General features: G+C 42.3%; 1 protein-coding gene across 1 annotated transcript in view; it reads left to right on the forward strand.

Moving 5' to 3' along the window:
- LGR5 (leucine rich repeat containing G protein-coupled receptor 5) overlaps window positions 1-23223 on the forward strand; it is a 299962-nt gene that overhangs the window by 245147 nt on the left and 31592 nt on the right. Inside the window, exons 10-14 of the mRNA XM_077265282.1 lie at window positions 431-499; window positions 593-664; window positions 6509-6574; window positions 6780-6851; window positions 22928-22999. Of these exons, the coding sequence (XP_077121397.1) occupies window positions 431-499; window positions 593-664; window positions 6509-6574; window positions 6780-6851; window positions 22928-22999 (351 nt within the window). The remainder of the gene's footprint in view (window positions 1-430; window positions 500-592; window positions 665-6508; window positions 6575-6779; window positions 6852-22927; window positions 23000-23223) is intronic.

Here is a 23223-nt window from a genome sequence, read left to right on the forward strand (position 1 = left end):
AATTTTGGTATTGAAGAACTGAAATAAATTAACTTTTTGATGATATTCTAAGTTTGTGAGAAGCACCTTTATATTTTATATTGTTCTTTTAAAGAGTACCTATCATTTAATTTGTATTTACTTTTATTAAATAGGTACTATAGCAGATTGGTTTGCTAAGCTTCTGGCTGAGTGCAAGGAGAGAGCATTATACAGGCTCAGTGGCAAAGTTATGTGCCCGTACATCACTCTGTGTACAGGCTCTTACAGTTTGCATTTACCTTGTACTTCTCTATGTGCGTGCAGTCAGCCAGAAGCTCTGTGCTCTGAGCAGGAGACTGCAGAGCATCCTTTCAGCAATCATGGACCCTACCGATCTGCCACATTCATGTGGTACCTATCAGTTATAAATCTATGTTCACCAAAAGCCATCCCTATCATTTACTTAAAGGATCCTCAATGGGGCGTCACAAATTACAGAGTTTCCTGACCTAACTGGAACCACAAGCCTGGAAAGTCTGTAAGTTATTTATTATTGACCTCACAGTTATTATATGATGATCAGTATAATTAATATCCCAGTACTTATTCACATATAATGGTGTTTTCGCAGAACCTTGACAGGGGCACAACTAGTCAGTCTTCCAAATATCATCTGTGACCAGTTGCCTAACCTTCAGATGCTGTAAGTACCACTGAAGGCTGTATTATTTCCTAGATATCTGTATGAATTATTCCTTGACCACAGTTAAAGTATGCGCCCTCCCCTTCTCAAGTAACTGTTGTTTTATTCAGGGGAAAAGGTGCCTGAAGCTGAGATAAAAGTAATGTAAGCATGATTTCAGTGATTATTAAAATATATGCAGTAACCAGCTATTAGAGGAGAATTATTTGCTACCAATAAAAACAGTATATCATAGGAATCAAAGTGTAGTGTGCCATGAATGTGACACTTGGTTTGATCACAGTGCTGCATTTGGCAGTTCATGCTGGGAGTGCAGTATTCTTATGGGAGAGGGAGAATCAGATTTCAGTGCAGATTATCTGTGTGCTTTAGAAAGGAATTTAACAGTTTTTAGTGTACTGGAATAGCTGTCCTACATTAAATCCTTAGCCCAGCTCGGTGCATGCAATGTCTTAGTGGAGGGAGGGGGTTGTTTTATGGAATTTGTCTGTGCTTGTTAAGATACGGTTCAAAGGTAGTGAATGGTCCAAGAAATATTGAGAGCAGCCATGAAAGAACATAGTTTGTTCTATCTTTCCAGCAATTAAAAGAGGGAAAAAAATAGTAGCCCTGAACTGCTCATTTACTCGACTCATATTGTGTGCGAGCAAAGTTCTTTGTGTATGAGAATCAGTGAGTGCTACAGTGTTCTGTGCACACCATAAAGGGTCTCTTCTGTACACCATGCCATCCTGAGCTCTGCTATTCACCATTGGCAATTAAAATTCACTCAAGACAAAGCTTCCCAGCTGCGGACTGCCGAGGAATCTGGACACCCCCTGTCACCCAATATGTTCTCCCAGGCTGATGACATTGGCTGGCACCGCAACCTGTCTCCATAGCTAAAGTCCATTCTTGGATACTATCTACTCAACATCAATGGCTATAGCATAAATCCAGTTCGTATCTACGTGAGGATATAAACTTGAAGGATCAATCAAAGCACTGTACAGTCTGGAACCTTTCTATATAAAGTGCCCGAGCACAATTGGCACATATATCATTATGTGCAAATAGCATTTGATAAGGATTAGACATGCATGCCTTAGCTGCAGACTCCCAGAGTGCCGATTTATTTTGTCTGTAACCTACACAGAAAAAAAAATGATAATTTATGACAGCAGCTATTAGATCACTTTGAATACATGTGGTGTTCTTTCACTTGGCATTTGGTGTATTAACACTGATTACAATTTATTGCTTTATTACCAGTGTGTGTGTTGTAAAACTTTCCACAAATATGCCATACACATTTATGCTTTAAAGAGGGGAAATTATATTTATAGACGTGTTGTGTTTTTGGTCTGTAACGCCCATATGTGTGCAAAGAATAAGATCCAGTTCAGTCTTCCAAAAACCAAACACTGCCTTACAGAAACATTCAGCACTTTGTGATGTCCGGAAAGCCAAAAATGTGGAACATTTACAAGTATAAAAGATTATTAGGCACAGATCTTTATTATAATTATAACATTCATTATTTTACTCTCTCTATTATTAGATGGAGACACTATTACACTGTTGATGGAAGTTTGTTTGTTTTGTGCTAGTTTACGTCCATAAACACTTGGGTACATTTGTACAAGAATGTGTGCCTGGATAAATGTGCATCAAGGGTTCCTCCTTCTTATGCTCATCCAGCACTCAGATGTCAAATTTTATGGAAATAGCTTTAAGTGTTGATCTTTTCTGTAACAAGATAAAAGAAGACACAAAGCTGTATTCTCCACATATGAATATGGTTCATTAGCTTTAAAAATTGAGTTTATTATTAATATAATTATTTTCATGGTGATGTTCTATGCTATGTGTATGTGTGTGTATACAGTTTAAGTCCATATATATTTGGACAGAGACAACATTTTTCTAATTTTGGTTATAGACATTACCACAATGAATTTTAAACAAAACAATTCAGATGCTGTTGAAGTTCAGACTTTCAGCTTTCATTTGAGGGTATCCACATTAAAATTGGATGAAGGGTTTAGGAGTTTCAGCTCCTTAACATGTGCCACCCTGTTTTTAAAGAGACCAAAAGTAATTGGACAGATTAAATAATTTTAAATAAAATGTTCATTTCTAGTACTTGGTTGAAAACCCTTTGTTGGCAATGACTGCCTTAAGTCTTGAACTCATGGACATCACCAGGCGCTGTATTTCCTCCTTTTGATGCTCTACCAGGCCTTCACTGCGGTGGTTTTCAGTTGCTGTTTGTTTGTGGGCCTTTCTATCTGAAGTTTAGTCTTTAACAAGTGAAATGCATGCTCAATTGGGTTGAGATCAGGTGACTGACTTGGCCATTCAAGAATGTTCCACTTCTTTGCTTCAATAAACTCCTGGGTTGCTTTGGCTTTATGTTTTGGGTCATTGTCCATCTGTAGTATGAAACAACGACCAATCAGTTTGGCTGCATTTGGCTGGATCTGAGCACACAGTATGGCGGCTCTGAATACCTCAGAATTCATTCGGCTGCTTCTGTCCTGTGTCACATCATCAATAAACACTAGTGACCCAGTGCCACTGGCAGCCATGCATGCCCAAGCCATCACACTGCCTCCGCCGTGTTTTACAGATGATGTGGTATGCTTTGGATCATGAGCTGTACCATGCCTTCGCCATACTTTTCTCTTTCCATCATTCTGGTAGAGGTTGATCTTGGTTTCATCTGTCCAAAGAATGTTCTTCCAGAACTGTGTTGGCTTTTTTAGATGTTTTTTAGCAAAGTCCAGTCTAGCCTTTTTATTCTTGATGCTTAAGAGTGGCTTGCCATGTGCAGTGAACCCTCTGTATTTACTTTCATGCAGTCTGCCCTTTATGGTAGATTTGGATATTGATACGCCGACCTCCTGGAGAGTGTTCTTCACTTGGTTGGCTGTTGTGAAGGGGTTTCTCTTCACCATGGAGATTATTCTGCGATCATCCACCACTGTTGTCTTCCGTGGGCGCCCAGGTCTTTTTGCATTGATGAGTTCACCAGTGCTTTCTTTCTTTCTCAGGATGTATCAAACTGTAGTTTTTGTCACTCCTAATATTGTAGCAATTTCTCGGATGGGTTTTTTCTGTTTTCGCAGCTTAAGGATGGCTTGTTTCACCTGCATGGAGAGCTCCTTTGACCACATGTTTACTTCACAGCAAAACCTTCCAAATGCAAGCACCACACCTCAAATCAACTCCAGGCCTTTTATCTGCTTAATTGAGAATGACATATCAAAGGGATTGCCCTCACCTGTCCATGAAATAGCCTTGGAGTCAATTGTCCAATTACTTTGGGTCCCTATAAAAACAGGGTGGCACATGTTAAAGAGCTGAAACTCCTAAACCTTTCATCCAATTTTAATATGGATACCCTCAAATGAAAGCTGAAAGTCTGAACTTCAACTGCATCTGAATTGTTTTGTTTAAAATTAATTGTGGTAATGTCTATAACCAAAATGAGAAAAATGTTGTCTCTGTCCACATACTGTATATATGGGCTTAACTGTATACACTCTTCATCGTTGAAATTGCAATACTAAGTAGGAAAAGTCGTGGCATTATGGAAATTACAGGGTTGCTAGAAATGTTAATGATATGCAAATGAGGACTAAATGAGAACAACATTTTTAAAACCTCTCAATTTATTCAGTATTGAGTATGAGCACCACCTGCAGAAATACACACACTTGCACTCAATGGCATGTTATCAGTGAGGTTATTAATGGTTGTCTGATGTATCTTCTGTCATGCTGAATGCACGAGGCAAGCAAATCATCAAGCTCCGTTACTGGCAGCTGCCTTTGCAATTGCCGACAAATGGCGACTCAGATGTGCTTGATGAGAGACAAGTCCGGAGACGTAGCAGATTATAGTAGCAGATTTATATATGTGTGTGTATATATTGTATATCATAGAGTACGCTTGGTGTTGAGCATCCTGTTCAAATTGACTCTAAACCCTTGAAGTCGAACACACAGCCTCCCTTGGCACTTCAAAGATATTAAAAAAGTGAGTGAGAGTAGGAACATCAAGAATTTTTTGAGTAAGTATGTCTCTCGTAAGGGTATTGACCACCGCAGAGAAGAAGTATGATTTGCAGTCTAATAAGTTATGTAATCCCTGACCTTGTCAGTTATGTGATAGAGAATACTACTACTCAATCCTCTAATACTGTACATGAAATGTTGCCTAGTTTGAATATCTAACAAAGTAAAGCATAGATCCCTTATTCAAATTGGATTCTAAAGCCAGGTGCCCACGATCTGGAACTAGCAACGCTTTGGATGCAGGCGTATGTTCGCTCCGTCCAAAGTGCTGCCGTCTATTGAACGCAGGTAAATCCGCATGTGATCACTGAATCATGTGGATTATCCACGTTCAATACATTCAATTGATGTAATTTATTTTGCAGAGATAAGCATCTCCACAAGGGAAATTGACATTCTGAGGTCTGGAATCTCCATTTCCGCGGGGGTCTGTAGACGCATAGTGGGCATGGGATTTTCTTGAAAGTACGAAGTAGGGGTGACAAGCCAGCACTAGGAACTATTTTCTCCATGATGGGGAAAAAATGGACAGTGGAACTTAGTTTTAATTGGCTTTGGTCCCCCCCATCATCTATGTACAACTCTAGCTACATTCTTTGTAAATGAATCTGTTGATAATTTTGGTTATCTGTCATTGGCCTCTGGATGTTTGGCTTAATCAGTTGTCAAACCTTAGTGGAAATTTGAACAATGTGTAGATGGATGGATATTTGCCTAAATAATATCTGTTTGAGCTTTAACATTTATATTAGCCACAATTATTTGTGTTCATGGTGTTTTCGTCTGCTTTGCCATGCATGGTAGACATATTGTAATAGCGTATAAAAATGAAATTAGTAGTATTGAAGATGTATTCATTGAGGAGGATATTGTGTCTTAAATTAGCCAAGATAAAATAATAAAATACTCAATCCCAAGGTATGTGCTTGAGCTCATCCAATAAAGTAATAAGTACAACTCCAACAATGTGATCACCAAACATGTCCACTATAAAGCAGTCCAGATGTGTCTGACATGCATTCAGTTATATCTGGCTCGTGTCCAGTCCTCCATAACTGTGATTAATTGGCAATACTGATATTTATTTACGTGCTATAGTAAATTTCTATGATGCAAGGTAGCATTAAAGCATTTAAGAGGTAATTTAATTTGCTTTGAAGCTGCCGAAAAAAACACAGAAAGCTCTTATTCATGGAGGAGCTTCATCTGTATGTAATTTGATTGCCTTTCATGGATGTGCCTGTATTGGATTTCAGTCCTAAACTTTTGTGCAGTGCTTCCCGGGCCAGCCTGTGTGGAAACATGTATGTAAGGCCCCATTCTCATATCCGAGTTTCTAGTACATGTACTCATAATCTAAAAGCCTTTTCACATGCCAATTTTTTTGGAGTTTCCATTAAAAAATGTAGACGTGTCTGATTTTGGTCTCATTTTCCGAACAAACTTTCCATTCAAGTGAATGTGACCTCAGAAAGAATAAGCAGCACATAGAGTTGTATTCGTCTGTGTTTTACTGACTAATGTCAGTAGACGTTCATACAAGGAAAATGAATGACACTCACGTGGTTAAAAAGTAACACACCAAAAACAGTTTTTGTTTTAGTTTTTGCATAGGAGACAAAAATTGATTAACTGTTAATTTGACCTAAATGTGTTTAATTGGCCTGATTATTTTGTTTGTTTTTTTTGTTTCTGTCTTTATTAGACACTGTCTTTCAATCTCACATGTAGGCATAACTCTGGGGCTAAAACACATCATTTTTTCTCTTTTTTTTTTCAACAGAGATTTATCATATAATCTTATCAAGGATTTGCCCAGCTTCTCAGCATGTCAGCGGCTTCAGAAGATGTGAGTATTTATTACAAGTGCAGGTGTTTTACAGTTAATTCTTTCACTGCTACTTAAGCCTTCCAAGGCATATCACTTCAATCGTGAAATGCTTAATACCATTAGCCCCGTCATGTTTGGGTTAAAGGTGATATGATTGTGCCGAAAGGTTTGTTATGAAATTTCACGCTTAAACACTGCACTTATAATTTGTCTGTCATTTCAGAGATTTGCGCCATAATGAAATCTATGAAATTAGATCCAGCACCTTTCAGCAGCTGACTGTCCTAAGATCCTTGTAAGTGCTTTCAAAATCTTTTACTTGTTTGATCCTATTTTGTTTAAGGATATTAAGAGCTTTATTTAATATAAACCATGAAATTAACATTGTATTAAAAATGGACACATTCCTGTCAACAAGTAGTAATCTCTAGTGACTGGTCATTGGCTACATAACATATACATTACTAAAATAATCATTGTATCTGTTCTTGATATACTTTGCTATATTTTCTGTTTTAATTTTTAGCTAGTTCAATTATTAACCCCTTAACCACAAAGCCTGTTTTCACCTTCCTGACTAAGCCAATTTTTTCAATTCTGACCACTGTCATTTTATGAGGTAATAACTCTGGAACGCTGCAACGGATCCCACTGAATCTGAGATTTTTTTTGTGACATATTGTAATACATGATGTAATTTGCATTTATTTCTGAAAATATCGGAAATAAAATGTTCAAAAATGTTGCCATTTTCAAACTTTTATTTTATGCCCTTAAACCAAAGAGTCAAATCACACAAAGTAGTTAATAAATAACATTTCCCACATGTCTTCTTTACATCAGCACAATTTTTGAAACATAATTTTTTTAGTTATGACGTTATTTAGGGACCATATCACATTTGTAGTGACTTTGAGGGGTTCATATGACAGAAAATACCCAAAAGTGACACCATTCTAAAAACTGCACCAATCAAGGTGCTCAAAACCATATTCAAGTAGTTTATTAACCCTTCTGGTGCGTCACAGGAACTGAAGCAATCTGGAAGGAAAAAATGAACATTTAACTTTTTTTTCACAAAAATGTTACTTTAGACCCAATTGTTTTTTTTTCACAAGGGTAACAGGAGAAAATGGACCAAAAAAAATGTTGTACAATTTCTCCTGAGTACACCGATTCCCCATATGTCGTAGAAACCTACTTTTTAGGCACAGTGCAAAGCTCAGAAGGGAAGAAGCCGTCATATTGGAGCTCAGATTTTGCTGAACTGGTTTGAGGGTGTCATGCCACATTGGCAGAGCCCCTGAGCTGCCAGAACAGCAGAACTCCAAATGAGTGACCCCATTTTAAAACCTACACCTCTCAATTAATTAATCTAGGGATGCAGTGATAATATTGACACCACACATGTGTCAGAATTTTATACCATTTGTCAGTGAAAAAAAAAATTACATTTTATAAATGATCATCGGTTGAGTTGATGGCTTACCAAGATTGCCTAATAATTGGTTTAGCCAAATGACCTCTTGACTTGCGTAGGCTGCAGACATATATTCTGCTTCTGTAGATGACAAGACTACAGATACCTTTTTCATGCTAGACCAATAAATTAAACTTTCTCAAAATTTTAATAGCGCTTGTTGGTTTATGATCACTTAAGTCATCAGCCCAGTCTGCATCAACATAGCCTGTGAGTTTTAGATCTCCTGTTGCAGATATCCTTAAATTTATGTCTTGAGATTCTTTCAAATATCGAAGAACTGTTTTAACTGCATTCCTGTCTTTTTTGGCGCGGTTTTTCCACATATCTGCAGAGCATTGCAATTTTTGCAGCGAAGTCCAGTTGAGCCATAGTTGCTATGTGTGGAAGTGCCCTCACTGCCTGTCTGTATTTCTCATTGTTAAGTAGCAGATCTTCTTCTCCAACTTTAAGTAGGATGGTTTCATTGGGGTTGATATACCTTAGCTTCTGACATTTCAAACTGATTCATAATTCAGTTGATTTTTTTGGGGGGGGTTTGAAGAAAGCTTCCATCTTCTTCTTTTTGGACCTGGATAAAATGTCATATTTCCAAGTTATTTTGTTTCAAAAAGCTGATTCAGAATTTTAGTCATCATTTCTATTTCCTCTTGATGAATCATAATCGTTTAGTGCACATACAAGAAAATATAAATCCATTTTCCATTTGAGCATTTTGTATATAAACACAAATTTGCTTGACCTCTTTTAAATCCTTTGTCCAATAAGACTTTGTTCATTTTGGTTTTCCACGCTTTCCGATTGCTTAAGACCATAGAAAGATTTTTGCAGTTTGCAATCAAGATTCTCTATACCCTCAGGTTGAGTCATGTACAAGTCCTCTTCAATGTCACCATTTAAAAAGGCAGTTTTGCTGTCCAAATGTCTGACAAACATCTTTTGCACAGCAGCTATAGCCATTAGAGTCCTGAATGTGGTCTGCTTAGCAACTGGAGAACTTGTGGCATCATAATCTTCACTATATTTCTGAGAATATTCTTTTGCAACTAATCTTGCTGTAAATCTGTGAACCTTGCCTTCTGCATCATACTTGGTCTTAAATTTTTTTTTACATTTGATGGCTTTCTTGTATTGTGGTAGTTTTGTGAGTTTCCAAGTTTGAAGTTGATGAATGGACTTCATTTCCTCAATAGCAGCATTAAGCCACTTACATTTTTCATGGACAGGTAGTTGTTGCATCTCATCCCATGACTGCGGCTCTGACTCAGGTAGTGTTTTGATAAAGTAGGTCAGACACTTAGCTGGTATACCCTGGTTTGATCTCGACAATCTCCTGATTGCAGCTTCACCTGATTATTCTGTTGCTTCTTCAGTGTTTGAAAAATGTAACCAAACTTCTGCATCCTTTTTCTTGTTATTTTGAATTTTTGACTGACATTGTTGTTGCTTCAGTTGGCCTGCTGGTATGATGATGTGAAACTTGACCAATGCAAAGTTCTCATCAATCATTACATCTCTGCTTATTATGATCTTGTTCATTTCTGGGTGCAGGATTTTATATCCTTTCTGGGTTTCTTTGTAACCCACCAGGATACCCTGTTTTGCAAAAGATTCACACTTGGTATATTTTTCTTCGGGAACGTATGCAAATACTTTACTTACGAATATTCTTATGCTCTGTAGTTCAGGCTTCTTGCTGTTTCCTTGCGCAAATGGAGTTTTCTGAGTAGTATTACCTGGTAGTTTGTTTTGAAGATATCAAGCTGTCATGATTGCTTCACCTCAATATGTTGTCAAATCTGCGTGAAGTAGCATACGGCTATGTGCACACTTTGCGGGGTCCTCTGCAGGTTCTCCCGCAGCGGATTTGATAAATCTGCAGGGCAAAACCGCTGCGGTTATCCCTGCAGATTTATCGCGGTTTGTTTTGCGGTTTCCGCTGTGGGTTTACTCCTATACTATTGATGCTGCATATGCAGCAATATGCAGCATCAATAGTAATGTTAAAAATAATAAAAAATGGTTATACTCACCCTCTGACGTCCTGATCTCCTCAGCGCTGCACGCGGCGGTCTGCTTCCAAAGATGCTGTGCGAGAAGGACCTTTGTGACGTCACGGTCATGTGACCACGGCGTCACGGTCATGTGACCGCGACGTCACCGCAGGTCCTGCTCGCACAGCAACCCTGCAACCGGACGGCCGCGTGCAGCGCTGAGAGGTGAGTATATCATTATTTTTTATTTTAATTCTTTTTTTTTTACACTAATATGGTCCCCAGGGCCTGGAGGAGAGTCTCCTCTCCTCCACCCCGGGTACCATCTGCACATGATCCGCTTACTTCTCGCATCGTGGGCACAGCCCCATGCGGGAAGTTAGCGGATCAATGCATTCCTATGTGTGCAGAATCGCAGCGATTCTGCACAAAGAAGTGACATGCTGCGGAATGTAAACCGCTGCGTTTCTGCGCGGTTTTTCCCGCAGCATGTGCACAGCGGATTGCGGTTTCCATAGGGTTTACATGTAACTGTAAACGCAATGGAAACAGCTGCGGACCCGCAGCTGCAGAAACGCTGCGGATCCGCGGTAAAACCCGCAAAGTGTGCACATAGCCTACTTCTTCCACTTTCACAAAGTGTCCAGTTCCTTATTTCCGCTACTCCATTTTCTTCAGCGTTGTCTATTCCATTTTTCCTTAAAACGCTTTGTGTCTCATTACTTGTATTTTCAGTTCCATTATCTGCACACAGAATTTTTGATATTCTCCCAAATTTGTTATATATTTCAGAGAGATATATTTCAAGTTTCTTTGGAGCTTCATATTCGCTGTGAAGCAGATAGACAACTGTATATCTTGAATAATAATCGATAAATGTGAGAAAATATCTCTTCTCTCCAGAAGTTTGAGTACTCATTGGACCACAATCATCTATGTCCAGAAGCTGTTCTGATTTTTGTAGTACTATTCTTAGGAAATTATTTTCTTGACATTTTCCCTTTAAGACAGCTAGTACATTCCATTGTCTGATTTCACAGAACGACTGTAATACCATCACCAAGTTGTTTATGAACTGACTTTCTTACTGCTTCTAGGTCTCTATGTGCAAGACGCCTGTGCCATACATGGATACAATTCTTGTGTTCTTCTTGTTTACCATTGTATATACTTACCTTGCATTTTAGCTAGTACAACTTATCTTTGATTTTTCCTTCTGCTAGTGTGTGACGTTCTTTTGAGATGACACATTTGTCATCTTTAAATGGAACTTAATTTCCTTGTCTTGTGAGTTTCTTCACAGATAACAGTTTGCTTTCAAGAGTAGGAACATAGAGAACATCCTTTACTGGAATCTTTCTGCTTTGTGTTGGGGAGACTTGAAAATTAATGTAATCATCATTAATGCAATCCCTCTGCATTCATATACTAACCATTAGCCAAGATCACTTTCTCTGACTTTGGTCTGGGTTAGAGAAGAAGCTTCTGTAATTAGTCATATGACTAGTTGCCCCAGAGTCTATACACCATGCATTCTTTGATGAACTTGCATTAACAGTAAACACAGCTTCAGTACTTGAAGTGTCATATTCTTAAGTAATGGCACTTTTAACCCTTTGATGATTATTTTGCTTTTTCATCTGAATCATTCTAGCTTTCCAGGCTCTGCAGTCATCTTTTAGATGCCCTGATTTCTTGCAGATAAAACAATTACGTGTTTCCTTCAAACTACTTTTATTTTTGGGTAGATCTTCAGTTTTTAAAGTGGATTATGCTTTGAATACCCCACCGCTGCTCACACTTTCTGTCGTTTGCATATACTCACCTACATGCTTTCCTCTGACATACTCCAATTAAAGGGAACCTGTCACCCCCCCCCAGGCGTTTGTAACTAAAAGAGCCACCTTGTGCAGCATTAATACTGCATTCTGACAAGGTCGCTCTTTTAGAAATGCTCCTTGCACACGCTGAAATAAACACTTATAAAATGTGCCCCCTCATACCGTGAAATTGCCAGGGAGGTGGGTCTTTCCCCCCCTAATTAGACGCAGCACAGCCGTCATTCATACCCCCTTGGCGCCGGGCGCCGCCTCCTCAGGGTTGTTTGAATCTGTCCCGGAGCCTGCGCTGTTATGTTATCCCTTGGGCATGCGCAGTTAGCGCTGCCCGTCTTCTGACATCATTTGATGTCAGGCTGACTGTGCCTGTGCGGCCGCGCTGCCCGAGATCCCGCCCCGCAGTGTCTTCTGATTTATTCACACTGCGGGCCTGGGATTCATGGGCATATCTTCGCCTCTCACTCATCTCCCTCCGCCTTCTTCAGACTGTGCTGCGTCAGCTGATCCCTAATCGCCGTGGCATCGCATGGAACCTTCCCAGCATTAACTTTGACAAGTGACACACCCTCCAATTCTGTATTTTAGCCTCTATTTCCTGCTGTCTTCACATTGTATAGCAAAAACCTGCTGACAGATTCCCTTTAATACCTGCGTAACATGCATATCTTATGTTATATATATTTACACTTATAATGAGTGGTTTGCTTTATTCTAAACCTTTTGGCCCCATTTGGCTACGATCGTCCTGGTGACCACTTTGTCACCACTCCCAAGATCTGATTGGAGCTAGCGTCCATGTGACGCTAGCTCTCCAATTAGATGTGGAGGGGCAGAGAAAACCATGCCTGCCTCGCTGTCCAGCTTCATGCCTTCCGTGGAAGCTGAATAGCGAGGTGCCTGCATACTGCTCTGCCACATACCGCGATCGCCGCCCCCTCTGCAGTTACCACCACCACTGCAGTTACCGCCGCCGCTGCCGTCACCACCGCCGCCAGGTACTCCCCTCTGCTTCTCTTCCCCCCTTGCCTTGCAATTCCACGCCCCCGACCTTCGCTCCCTCCCCCCTGCTCCCCCCCAGTGATCACCCCCTCCCCCTGCCCCAGAGATCACCCCCCTGCTGCTGCCGGCTCCATTTCCTCCTTCTGCTGCATCGCACCTGACAGCCCCCGCCCCAGTGATCCTCCTGATCGCCCCCCTGATCTTCCCTACTGATCGCCCCCCTGATCTTCCCCACTGATTGCCCCCCTGATTGCCCCCCTGATCTTCCCCACTGATCGCCCCCCTCATCTTCCCCATTGATCGCCCCCTGATCTTCCCCATTGATCGCCCCCCTGATCTTCCCCACTGATCACCCCCCTGATCTTCCCCACTGATCGCCCCCCTGATCTTCCCCACTGATCTTCCCCACTGATCTTCCCCCACTGATCGCCCCCCTGATCTTCCCCACTGATCGACCCCTGATCTTCCCCACTGATCTCCCCCCTGATAACCTCCTGATCTTCCCCCCTGCTCTCCCCCTGATCTTCTCCACTGATCGCCCCCCTGATATTCTCCACTGATCACCCCCCTGATATTCTCCACTGATCGCCCCCTGATCTTCCCCCACTGATTGCCCCCCTGATCGCCCCCCTGATCTTCCCCCCCTGATCGCCCCCCTGATCTTCCCCACTGATCTCCCCCCTGATCTTTCCCACTGATCGCCCCCCTGATCTCCCCCCTGCCCTGTGGATCGCCCCCTGACTTGCTGATGTCCCCACTGCTGTCCTCCCCTGCCCCGCTGCTGTCCTCCCCTGCCCCGCTGCTGTCCTCCCCTGCCCCGTTGCTTTCCCCTCTGCCCCGCTGATGTCCTACCCTACCCCGCTGATGTCCCCCCTGCCCTGTGGATCGCCCCCTGCTCCGCTGATGTCCCCCCTTGCCCCGCTGATGTCCCCTCTGCCCTGCTGATGTCCCCTCTGCCCCACTAATCACCCCACAGATCTCCCCCCTGCCCCGCTGATCTCCCCACTGCCTCGCTGATCTCCCCCTTCCCCCGCTGATCTCCTTTCTTCCCCCGCTGATCTCCCCCTGCCCTGTGGATCGCCCCCTGCTCTGCTGAAGTCCCCCCCTGCCCCGCAGATGTCCGACCTGCCTCACTGATCTCCCCTCTGCCCCACTGATCACCCCCCTGCCCCAGTTTTTCCATTAGGGTTGGGGCTAAAATTAGGGTTAGGGTTGGTGCTAAAGTTAGGGTTGGGATTAGTGGTAGGGTTAGGATTAGGGTTGGGATTAGGGGTAGGGTTAGGATTAGGGTTGGGATTAGGGGTAGGGTTAGGATTAGGGGTAGGGTTAGGGGTGTGTTGGGGTTAGGGTTGGAGTTAGAATTAGGAGGTTTCCACTGTTTAGGCACATCAGGGGCTCTCCAAACGCGACATGACGCCCGCAGACTATTCCATCAAAGTCTGCATTTCAAAACGTCACTACTTCCTTTCCGAGCCCCGACGTGTGCCCAAACAGTGGTTTACCCCCACATATTGGGGTATCAGCGTACTCAGGGCAAACTGGACAACAACTTTTGAGGACCAATTTCTCCTGTTACCCTTGTGAAAATAAAAAATTGCGGGCTAAAAATCATTTTTGAGGAAAAAAAAAGATTTTTTATTTTCACAGCTCTGCGTTATAAACTTCTGTGAAGCAGTTGGGGGTTCAAAGTGCTCACCACACATCTAGATAAGTTCCTTAGGGGATCTAGTTTCCAAAATGGGGTCACTTGTGGAGGGTTTCTACTGTTTAGGCACATCAGGGGCTCTGCAAACGTAACATGACGCCAGCAGACCATTCCATCAAAGTCTGCTTTTCAAAACGTCACTACTTCCCTTCCGAGCCCCGATGTGTGCCCAAACAGTGGTTTACCCCCACATATGGGGACAAACTGGGCAACAACTATTGGGGTCCAATTTCTCCTGTTACCCTTGTGAAAATAAAAAATTGCTTGCTAAAAAATAATTTTTGAGAAAAGAAAAATGATTTTTTATTTTCACGGCTCTGCGTTGTAAACTTCTATGAAGCACACGGGGGTTCAAAGTGCTCACCACATATCTAGATAAGTTCCTTGGGGGGTCTAGTTTCCAAAATGGTGTCACTTGTGGGGGATTTCTACTGTTTAGGCACATGAGGGGCTCTGCAAACATAACATGATGCCCGCAGACCATTCCATCAAAGTCTGCATTCCAAAACGTCACTACTTCCCTTCCGAGCCCCGACGTGTGCCCAAACAGTGGTTCCCCCCCACATATGGGTTAACAGCACACTCAGGACAAACTGGACAACTTTTGGGGTCCAATTTCTCCTGTTACTCTTGTGAAAATAAAAAATTGCGGGCTAAAAATGTTTGAGGAAAGAAAAATGATTTTTTATTTTCACGGCTCTGTGTTCTAACCTTCTGTGAAGCAGTTGGGGGTTTAAAGTGGTCACCGCACATCTAGATTAGTTCCTTGGGAGGTATAATTTCCAAAATAGGGTCACTTATGGGGGAGCTCCAATGTTTAGGCACACAGGGGCTCTCCAAACGCGACATGGTGTCCGCTAACGATTGGTGCTAGTTTTTCATTCAAAAAGTCAAATGGCGCTCCTTCCCTTCTGAGCCCTGCCGTGTGCCCAAACAGTGGTTTACCCCTACATGTGAAGTATCGGTGTACTCAGGAGAAATTGCCCAATACATTGTATGATCCATTTTATCCTGTTGCCCATGTGAAAATGAAAAAATTGAGGCTAAAAGAATTTTTGGGGGAAAAAAGGTACTTTTTCATTTTTACGGATCAATTTGTGAAGCACCTGGGGGTTCAAAGTGCTCAGTATGCATCTAGATAAGCTCCTTGGGGGGTCTAGTTTCCAAAATGGGGTCACTTGTGGGAGATCTCCAATGTTTAGGCACACAGGAGCTCTCCAAACGCGACATGGTGTCCGCTAAAGATTGGAGCCAATTTTTCATTGAAAAAGTCAAATGGCACTCCTTTCCTTCCGAGCCCTGTCGTGCGCCCAAACAGTGGTCCCCCCCCCCCCACATATGGGGTATGGGCGTACTCAGGACAAATTGTTCAATAACTTTTGGGGTCCAGTTTCTCCTTTTACCCTGGGAAAATAAAAAAATTGTTGCTAAAAGATTATTTTTGTGACTAAAATGTTCATTTTTTGCTTCCATGTTGCTTCTGCTGCTGTGAAGCACCTGAAGGGTTAATAAACTTCTTGAATGTGGTTTTGAGCACCTTGAGGGGTGCAGTTTTTAGAGTGGTGTCACTTTTGGGTATTTTCAGCCATATAGACCCCTCAAACTGACTTCAAATGTGAGGTGGTCCCTAAAAAAAAATGTTTTTGTAAATTTCGTTGTAAAAATGAGAAATCGCTGGTCAAATTTTAACCCTTATAACTTCCTAGCAAAAAAAAATTTTGTTTACAAAATTGTGCTAAAGTTAAGTAGACTGTTATGATCCGGTGACCTTGGAGCCGCATGAGAGACTTTCTTAGGAGTAGGTGGTACCTGTACTGACCGCAAACCCTAAACTAACACCTAAACTAGAAGTAGCCATGGGATGTACCTAACACGTCCTAGACACCTCGACACAGCCGGAGGACTAAATACCCCTATAGATGGAAATGGGAATTCTATCTTGCCTCAGAGCAGAACCCCAAAGGATAGGCAGCCCCCCACAAATATTGACTGTGAGTATAAGAGGAAAGACACACGCAGGCAGAAAAACAGGATTTAGCAAAAGAGGCACTTCTAGCTAAATAGAAAAGGATAGGACAGAATTCTAAGCGGTCAGTATAAAAATCCTAAAAATATCCACAGCAGATAATACAAGTATTCTACATCTAACTAAAGACATAGAAAGTATATCTGCATCTCCTGGGAATCCAGCATGACTGAAAAATCCAAACAAAGTCTAAGCTGGACAACAACACAACGAATTGCACTGAATTGCAAAGCACACTGCATGTGTGCACAGAGACAAAAAACAGACACTTATCTTAGCTGAATTTGGCAGCAGGGCATGAGGAACCATAGAGAGATGCAATCCCTCCAAGTACAATGGACAACTGGCACGGACTCATGGATCCTGCACACCAAAATACCTAATAGAGCTGCAATCAGCAGAAACACCTGCCCTGGATTACAACCCCAAGACAACTGCACTACCACCAACAACCACCGGAGGGAGCCCAAGAGCAGAATTCACAACAGTACCCCCCCTTGAAGAGGGGTCACCGAACCCTCACCAGAGCCCCCAGACCGATCAGGACGAGCCAGATGAAAGGCACGGACCAAATCAGCAGCATGGACATCAGAGGCAAAAACCCAAGAATTATCCTCCTGGCCATAACCCTTCCATTTGACAAGGTACTGAAGCCTCCGCCTCGAAAAGCGAGAATCCAAAATCTTCTCAACCACATACTCCAACTCCCCATCAACCAACACAGGAGCAGGAGGATCAACAGAGGGAACAACGGGCACCACATATTTCCGCAATAAAGATCTATGGAAAACATTATGGATGGCAAAAGAGGCCGGAAGGGCCAAACAAAAAGACACCGGATTGATAATCTCAGAAATCCTATAAGGACCACTAAACCGAGGCTTAAACTTAGGGGAAGAAACCTTCATAGGAACATGACGGGAAGACAACCAGACCAAATCCCCAACCCGAAGCCGGGAACCAACACACCGACGACGGTTAGCAAAACGCTGAGCCTCCTCCTGAGACAACACCAAATTGTCCACCACATGAGCCCAAATCTGCTGCAACCTGTCAACCACAGAATCCACACCAGGACAATCAGAAGGTTCAACTTGCCCCGAAGAAAAACGAGCATGAAAATCAAAATTACAAATGAAGGGCAAAACTAAGGTAGCCGAACTAGCCCGATTATTAAGGGCGAACTCGGCCAATGGCAAGAAAGCCACCCAATCATCCTGATCAGCAGACACAAAGCATCTCAAATAAGTTTCCAAAGTCTGATTAGTTCGCTCAGTCTGGCCATTTGTCTGAGGATGAAATGCGGAAGAAAAAGACAAATCAATGACCGGCCTAGCACAAAAGGCCCGCCAAAACCTAGAAACAAACTGGGAACCTCTGTCGGACACAATATTCTCCGGAATACCATGCAAACAAACCACATGCTGAAAAAACAACGGAACCAAATCAGAAGAGGAAGGCAATTTAGGCAAAGGCACCAAATGAGCCATCTTAGAAAACCGGTCACAAACCACCCAGATAACCGACATCCTCTGGGAAACCGGAAGATCTGAAATAAAATCCATAGAAATATGCGTCCAGGGCCTCTCAGGGACCGGCAAAGGCAAAAGCAACCCACTAGCACGGGAACAACAAGGCTTGGCCCGCGCACAAGTCCCACAGGACTGCACAAAAGAACGCATATCACGCGACAAAGAAGGCCACCAAAAGGACCTACCAACCAAATCTCTGGTACCAAAAATACCAGGATGGCCAGCCAACACAGAACAATGAACCTCAGAAATCACTCTACTAGTCCATCTATCAGGAACAATCAGTTTCCCCACTGGACAGCGGTCAGGTTTGTCAGCCTGAAATTCCTGCAGAACCCGTCGCAAATCAGGGGAAATGGCAGAAAGGACCACCCCTTCCTTCAGAATGCCGACCGGCTCAAGTACCTCAGGAGAATCAGGCAAAAACTCCTAAAGAGGGCATCAGCCTTAATATTCTTAGAACCCGGAAGATACGAGACCATGAAATCAAAACGGGAGAAAAACAGGGACCATCGAGCCTGTCTAGGATTCAGCCGTTGGGCAGATTCAAGGTAAATCAGATTTTTATGATCGGTCAAGACCACAATACGGTGCTTGGCTCCCTCAAGCCAATGTCGCCATTCCTCAAACGCCCACTTCATAGCCAACAACTCCCGATTGCCGACATCCTAATTGCGTTCAGCAGGCGAAAACTTACGGGAAAAGAAGGCACACGGTTTCATCAAGGAACCATCAGAATTCCTCTGAGACAAAACGGCCCCTGCCCCAATCTCAGAAGCATCAACCTCAACCTGAAATGGAAGAGAAACATCTGGCTGACGCAACACCGGGGCAGAAGTAAATCGGCGTTTAAGCTCCTGAAAGGTAGAGACAGCCGCAGAGGACCAATTCGTTACATCAGCGCCTTTCTTCGTCAAATCGGTCAGGGGTTTAACCACACTGGAGAAGTTAGCAATGAAACGGCGATAAAAATTAGCACAGCCCAAAAATTTCTGAAGGCTCTTCACGGATGTGGGCTGAATCCAATCATGAATGGCCTGAACCTTAACCGGATCCATCTCTATAGATGAGGGAGAAAAAATGAAGCTCCAAAAAAGAAACCTTCTGCACTCCAAAGAGACACTTAGACCCCTTCACAAAAAAAGCATTATCACGAAGGATCTGAAATACCATCCTGACCTGTTTCACATGAGACTCCCAGTCATCGGAAAAAATTAAGATGTCATCCAAATATACAATCATGAATTTATCAAGTTAATTCCGGAAGATATCATGCATGAAGGACTGAAAAACAGATGGAGCATTAGAGAGCCCGAATGGCATCACAAGGTATTCAAAATGGCCTTCGGGCGTATTAAACGCAGTTTTCCATTCGTCACCCTGCTTAATACGAACAAGATTATATGCCCCCCGAAGGTCAATTTTAGTAAACCAACTAGCCCCCTTAATCCTGGCAAACAAATCGGAAAGCAAAGGTAAAGGGTATTGAAACTTGACCGTGATCTTATTCAAGAGGCGATAATCAATACAGGGTCTCAAGGAGCCATCCTTCTTAGCAACAAAAAAAAATCCCGCTCCCAACGGTGAAGAAGATGGCCAAATATGCCCTTTCTCCAAAGACTCCTTAACATTACTCCGCATGGCGGTATGTTCTGGCACAGACAGGTTGAAAAGTCGGCCCTTAGGAAACTTACAGCCTGGAATCAAGTCAATAGCACAATCACAGTCCCTATGCGATGGAAGGGAACTGGATTTGGGCTCATCGAATACATCCTAAAAATCAGACAAAAACTCTGGAACTTCAGAAGAGGAGGAAGAGGAGATTGACATCACAGGAACGTCATTATGAACTCCCTGACAACCCCAACTAGTCACAGACATAGACTTCCAATCCAACACAGGATTATGTATCTGCAACCATGGAAAACCCAGCACAATAGCATCATGCAAATTATGCAACACCAGAAAACTACAATCTTCCTGATGGGCTGGCGCCATGCACATGGTCACCTGTGTCCAAAACTGGGGTTTATTTTTAGCCAAAGGTGTAGCATCAATGCCCCTTAAAGGAATAGGGTTCTGCAAAGACTGCAAGGGGAAACCACAACGCCTGGCAAATTCAAAGTCCATTAAGTTCAAAGCGGCGCCTGAATCCACAAACGCCATGACAGAAAATGACGACAATGAGCAGATCAAGGTCACAGATAACAGAAATTTAGGTTGTACAGTTCCGATGGTAACTGAACTAGCGATTCTCTTTGTACGCTTTGGGCAGACTGAAATGACATGAGAAGCATCGCCACAATAAAAACACAACCTATTCTGATGTCTGAATCCTTGTTGTTCTGTTCTAGACAGAATCCTATCACACTGCATAGGCTCAGGCATCTGCTCTGAGGACAACGCCACAGCGCGCACAGTTCTGCGCTCCCGCAAGCGCCGATCAATCTGAATGGCCAGAGACATAGAATCACTCAGACCAACAGGCGTGGGAAACCCCACCATAACATCTTTAACAGATTCAGAAAGACCCTTTCTGAAAATTGCCGCCAAAGCATCCTCATTCCATTTAGTCAGCACAGACCATTTTCTAAATTTCTGACAATACAATTCTGCCGCTTCTGGACCCTGAAACAGGGCCAACAAGGTCTTCTCCGCTTGATCCACAGAATTTGGTTCATCATATAATAATCCTAGAGCCTGAAAAAAGGCATCTACATTAAGCAAGGCCGGATTCCCAGATTCCAGAGAAAATGCCCAATCCTGAGGGTCGCCACGCAGCAGGGAGATGACAATTTTAACCTGCTGAATGGGATCACCAGAGGAACGAGGCTTCAGAGCAAAAAACAGTTTACAGTTGTTTTTAAAACACAAAAATTTGGACCTGTCCCCAAAAAACAAATCAGGAGTAGGAATCCTAGGCTCTAAAAGCGGAGTCTGAACAATATAATCAGAAATACCCTGTACCCTAGCAGCAAGCTGGTCTACACGAGAAACTAATCCCTGAACATCCATGCTAGCACAAGACTCCTCAGTCACCCAGAGGAAAAGAGGGAAGAAAAGACAAAGCAGGCTACAGAAAAAAAAATGGCTCTTTCTTCCCTTCTTCTGAGATGCATTTAACTCATTGTTGGCCAGTTGTACTGTTATGATCCAGTGACCTTGGAGCCGCATGAGAGACTTTCTCAGGAGTAGGTGGTACCTGTACTGACCGCGAACCCTAAACTAACACCGCAACTAGAAGTAGCCGTGGGATGTACCTAACACATCCTAGACACCTCGACACAGCCGGAGGACTAAATACCCCTATAGATGGAAATGGGAATTCTATCTTGCCTCAGAGCAGAACCCCAAAGGATAGGCAGCCCCCCACAAATATTGACTGTGAGTATAAGAGGAAAGACACACGCGGGCAGAAAAACAGGATTTAGCAAAAGAGGCACTTCTAGCTAAATAGAAAAGGATAGGACAGAATTCTAAGCGGTCAGTATAAAAATCCTAAAAATATCCACAGCAGATAATACAAATATTCTACATCTAACTAAAGACATAGAAAGTATATCTGCATCTCCTGAGAATCCAGCATGACTGAAAAATCCAAACAAAGTCTAAGCTGGACAACAACACAATGAATTGCACTGAATTGCAAAGCACACTGCATGTGTGCACAGAGACAAAAACCAGACACTTATCTTAGCTGAATTTGGCAGCAGGGCATGAGGAACCATAGAGAGATGCAATAGAGAGAATGCAATAGAGAGGATAGGCAGCCCCCCACAAATATTGACTGTGAGTATAAGAGGAAAGACACACGCGGGCAGAAAAACAGGATTTAGCAAAAGAGGCACTTCTAGCTAAATAGAAAAGGATAGGACAGAATTCTAAGCGGTCAGTATAAAAATCCTAAAAATATCCACAGCAGATAATACAAATATTCTACATCTAACTAAAGACATAGAAAGTATATCTGCATCTCCTGAGAATCCAGCATGACTGAAAAATCCAAACAAAGTCTAAGCTGGACAACAACACAATGAATTGCACTGAATTGCAAAGCACACTGCATGTGTGCACAGAGACAAAAACCAGACACTTATCTTAGCTGAATTTGGCAGCAGGGCATGAGGAACCATAGAGAGATGCAATCCCTCCAAGTACAATGGACAACTGGCACGGACTCATGGATCCTGCACACCTAAATACCTAATAGAGCTGCAATCAGCAGAAACACCTGCCCTGGATTACAACCCCAAGACAACTGCACTACCACCAACAACCACCGGAGGGAGCCCAAGAGCAGAATTCACAACAGTAGACATGTGGGTAATGTTATTTATTAACTATTTTGTGTCACATAACTCTCTCGTTTAACAGAATAAAAATTCAAAATTTGAAAATTGTGACATTTTCTAAATTTTAGCCAAATTTCCATTTTTTCACTAGTAAATGCAAAAATTATCGACCTAAATTTACCACTAACATGAAGCCTAATATGTCACGAAAAAACAATCTCAGAACTGCTAGGATCCGTTGAAGCGTTCCTGAGTTATTACCTCATAAAGGGACACTGGTCAGAATTGCAAAAAACGGCCAGGTCATTAAGGCCAAAATAGGCTGGGTCATGAAGGGGTTAATATACAATATAGCGTAGTCACATGATATATGAAATGTATACTCTGTTTTTCAATATATTAATATCCTTTTTATGTTATAAAATAGTTGCCATAAAACACAGTCCTGTATTCATTGCTGTAATTTCCATATGCCTATTGTTTATATGTTGTTTTGTGTTTACAGAGACTTGGCCTGGAACAAAATTACTTATGTACATCCTCACTCATTTTCATCTTTACCTTCACTTATCAAATTGTGAGTTGTATTTAAAACAAAACAATCAAATGCTAAGTTATTGGATATCAGTACTTATTGGATATTGGTGCTTTTGTATGCACCCTTTATAATTAACTAACTGTAAGATACATTTTTGAATAATACAGTGGGTTTATGACCACGTGATATTTCAGTTTTTCTTTTTTATTAAATATGCAAAAATGTCTACATTTCTGTTTCTTTTTCAGTCAAAATGGGGTGCA

The sequence above is a fragment of the Ranitomeya variabilis genome, chromosome 5, assembly GCF_051348905.1.
Source record: "Ranitomeya variabilis isolate aRanVar5 chromosome 5, aRanVar5.hap1, whole genome shotgun sequence".
In the NCBI taxonomy this organism is placed as follows: Eukaryota; Metazoa; Chordata; class Amphibia; order Anura; family Dendrobatidae; genus Ranitomeya; species Ranitomeya variabilis.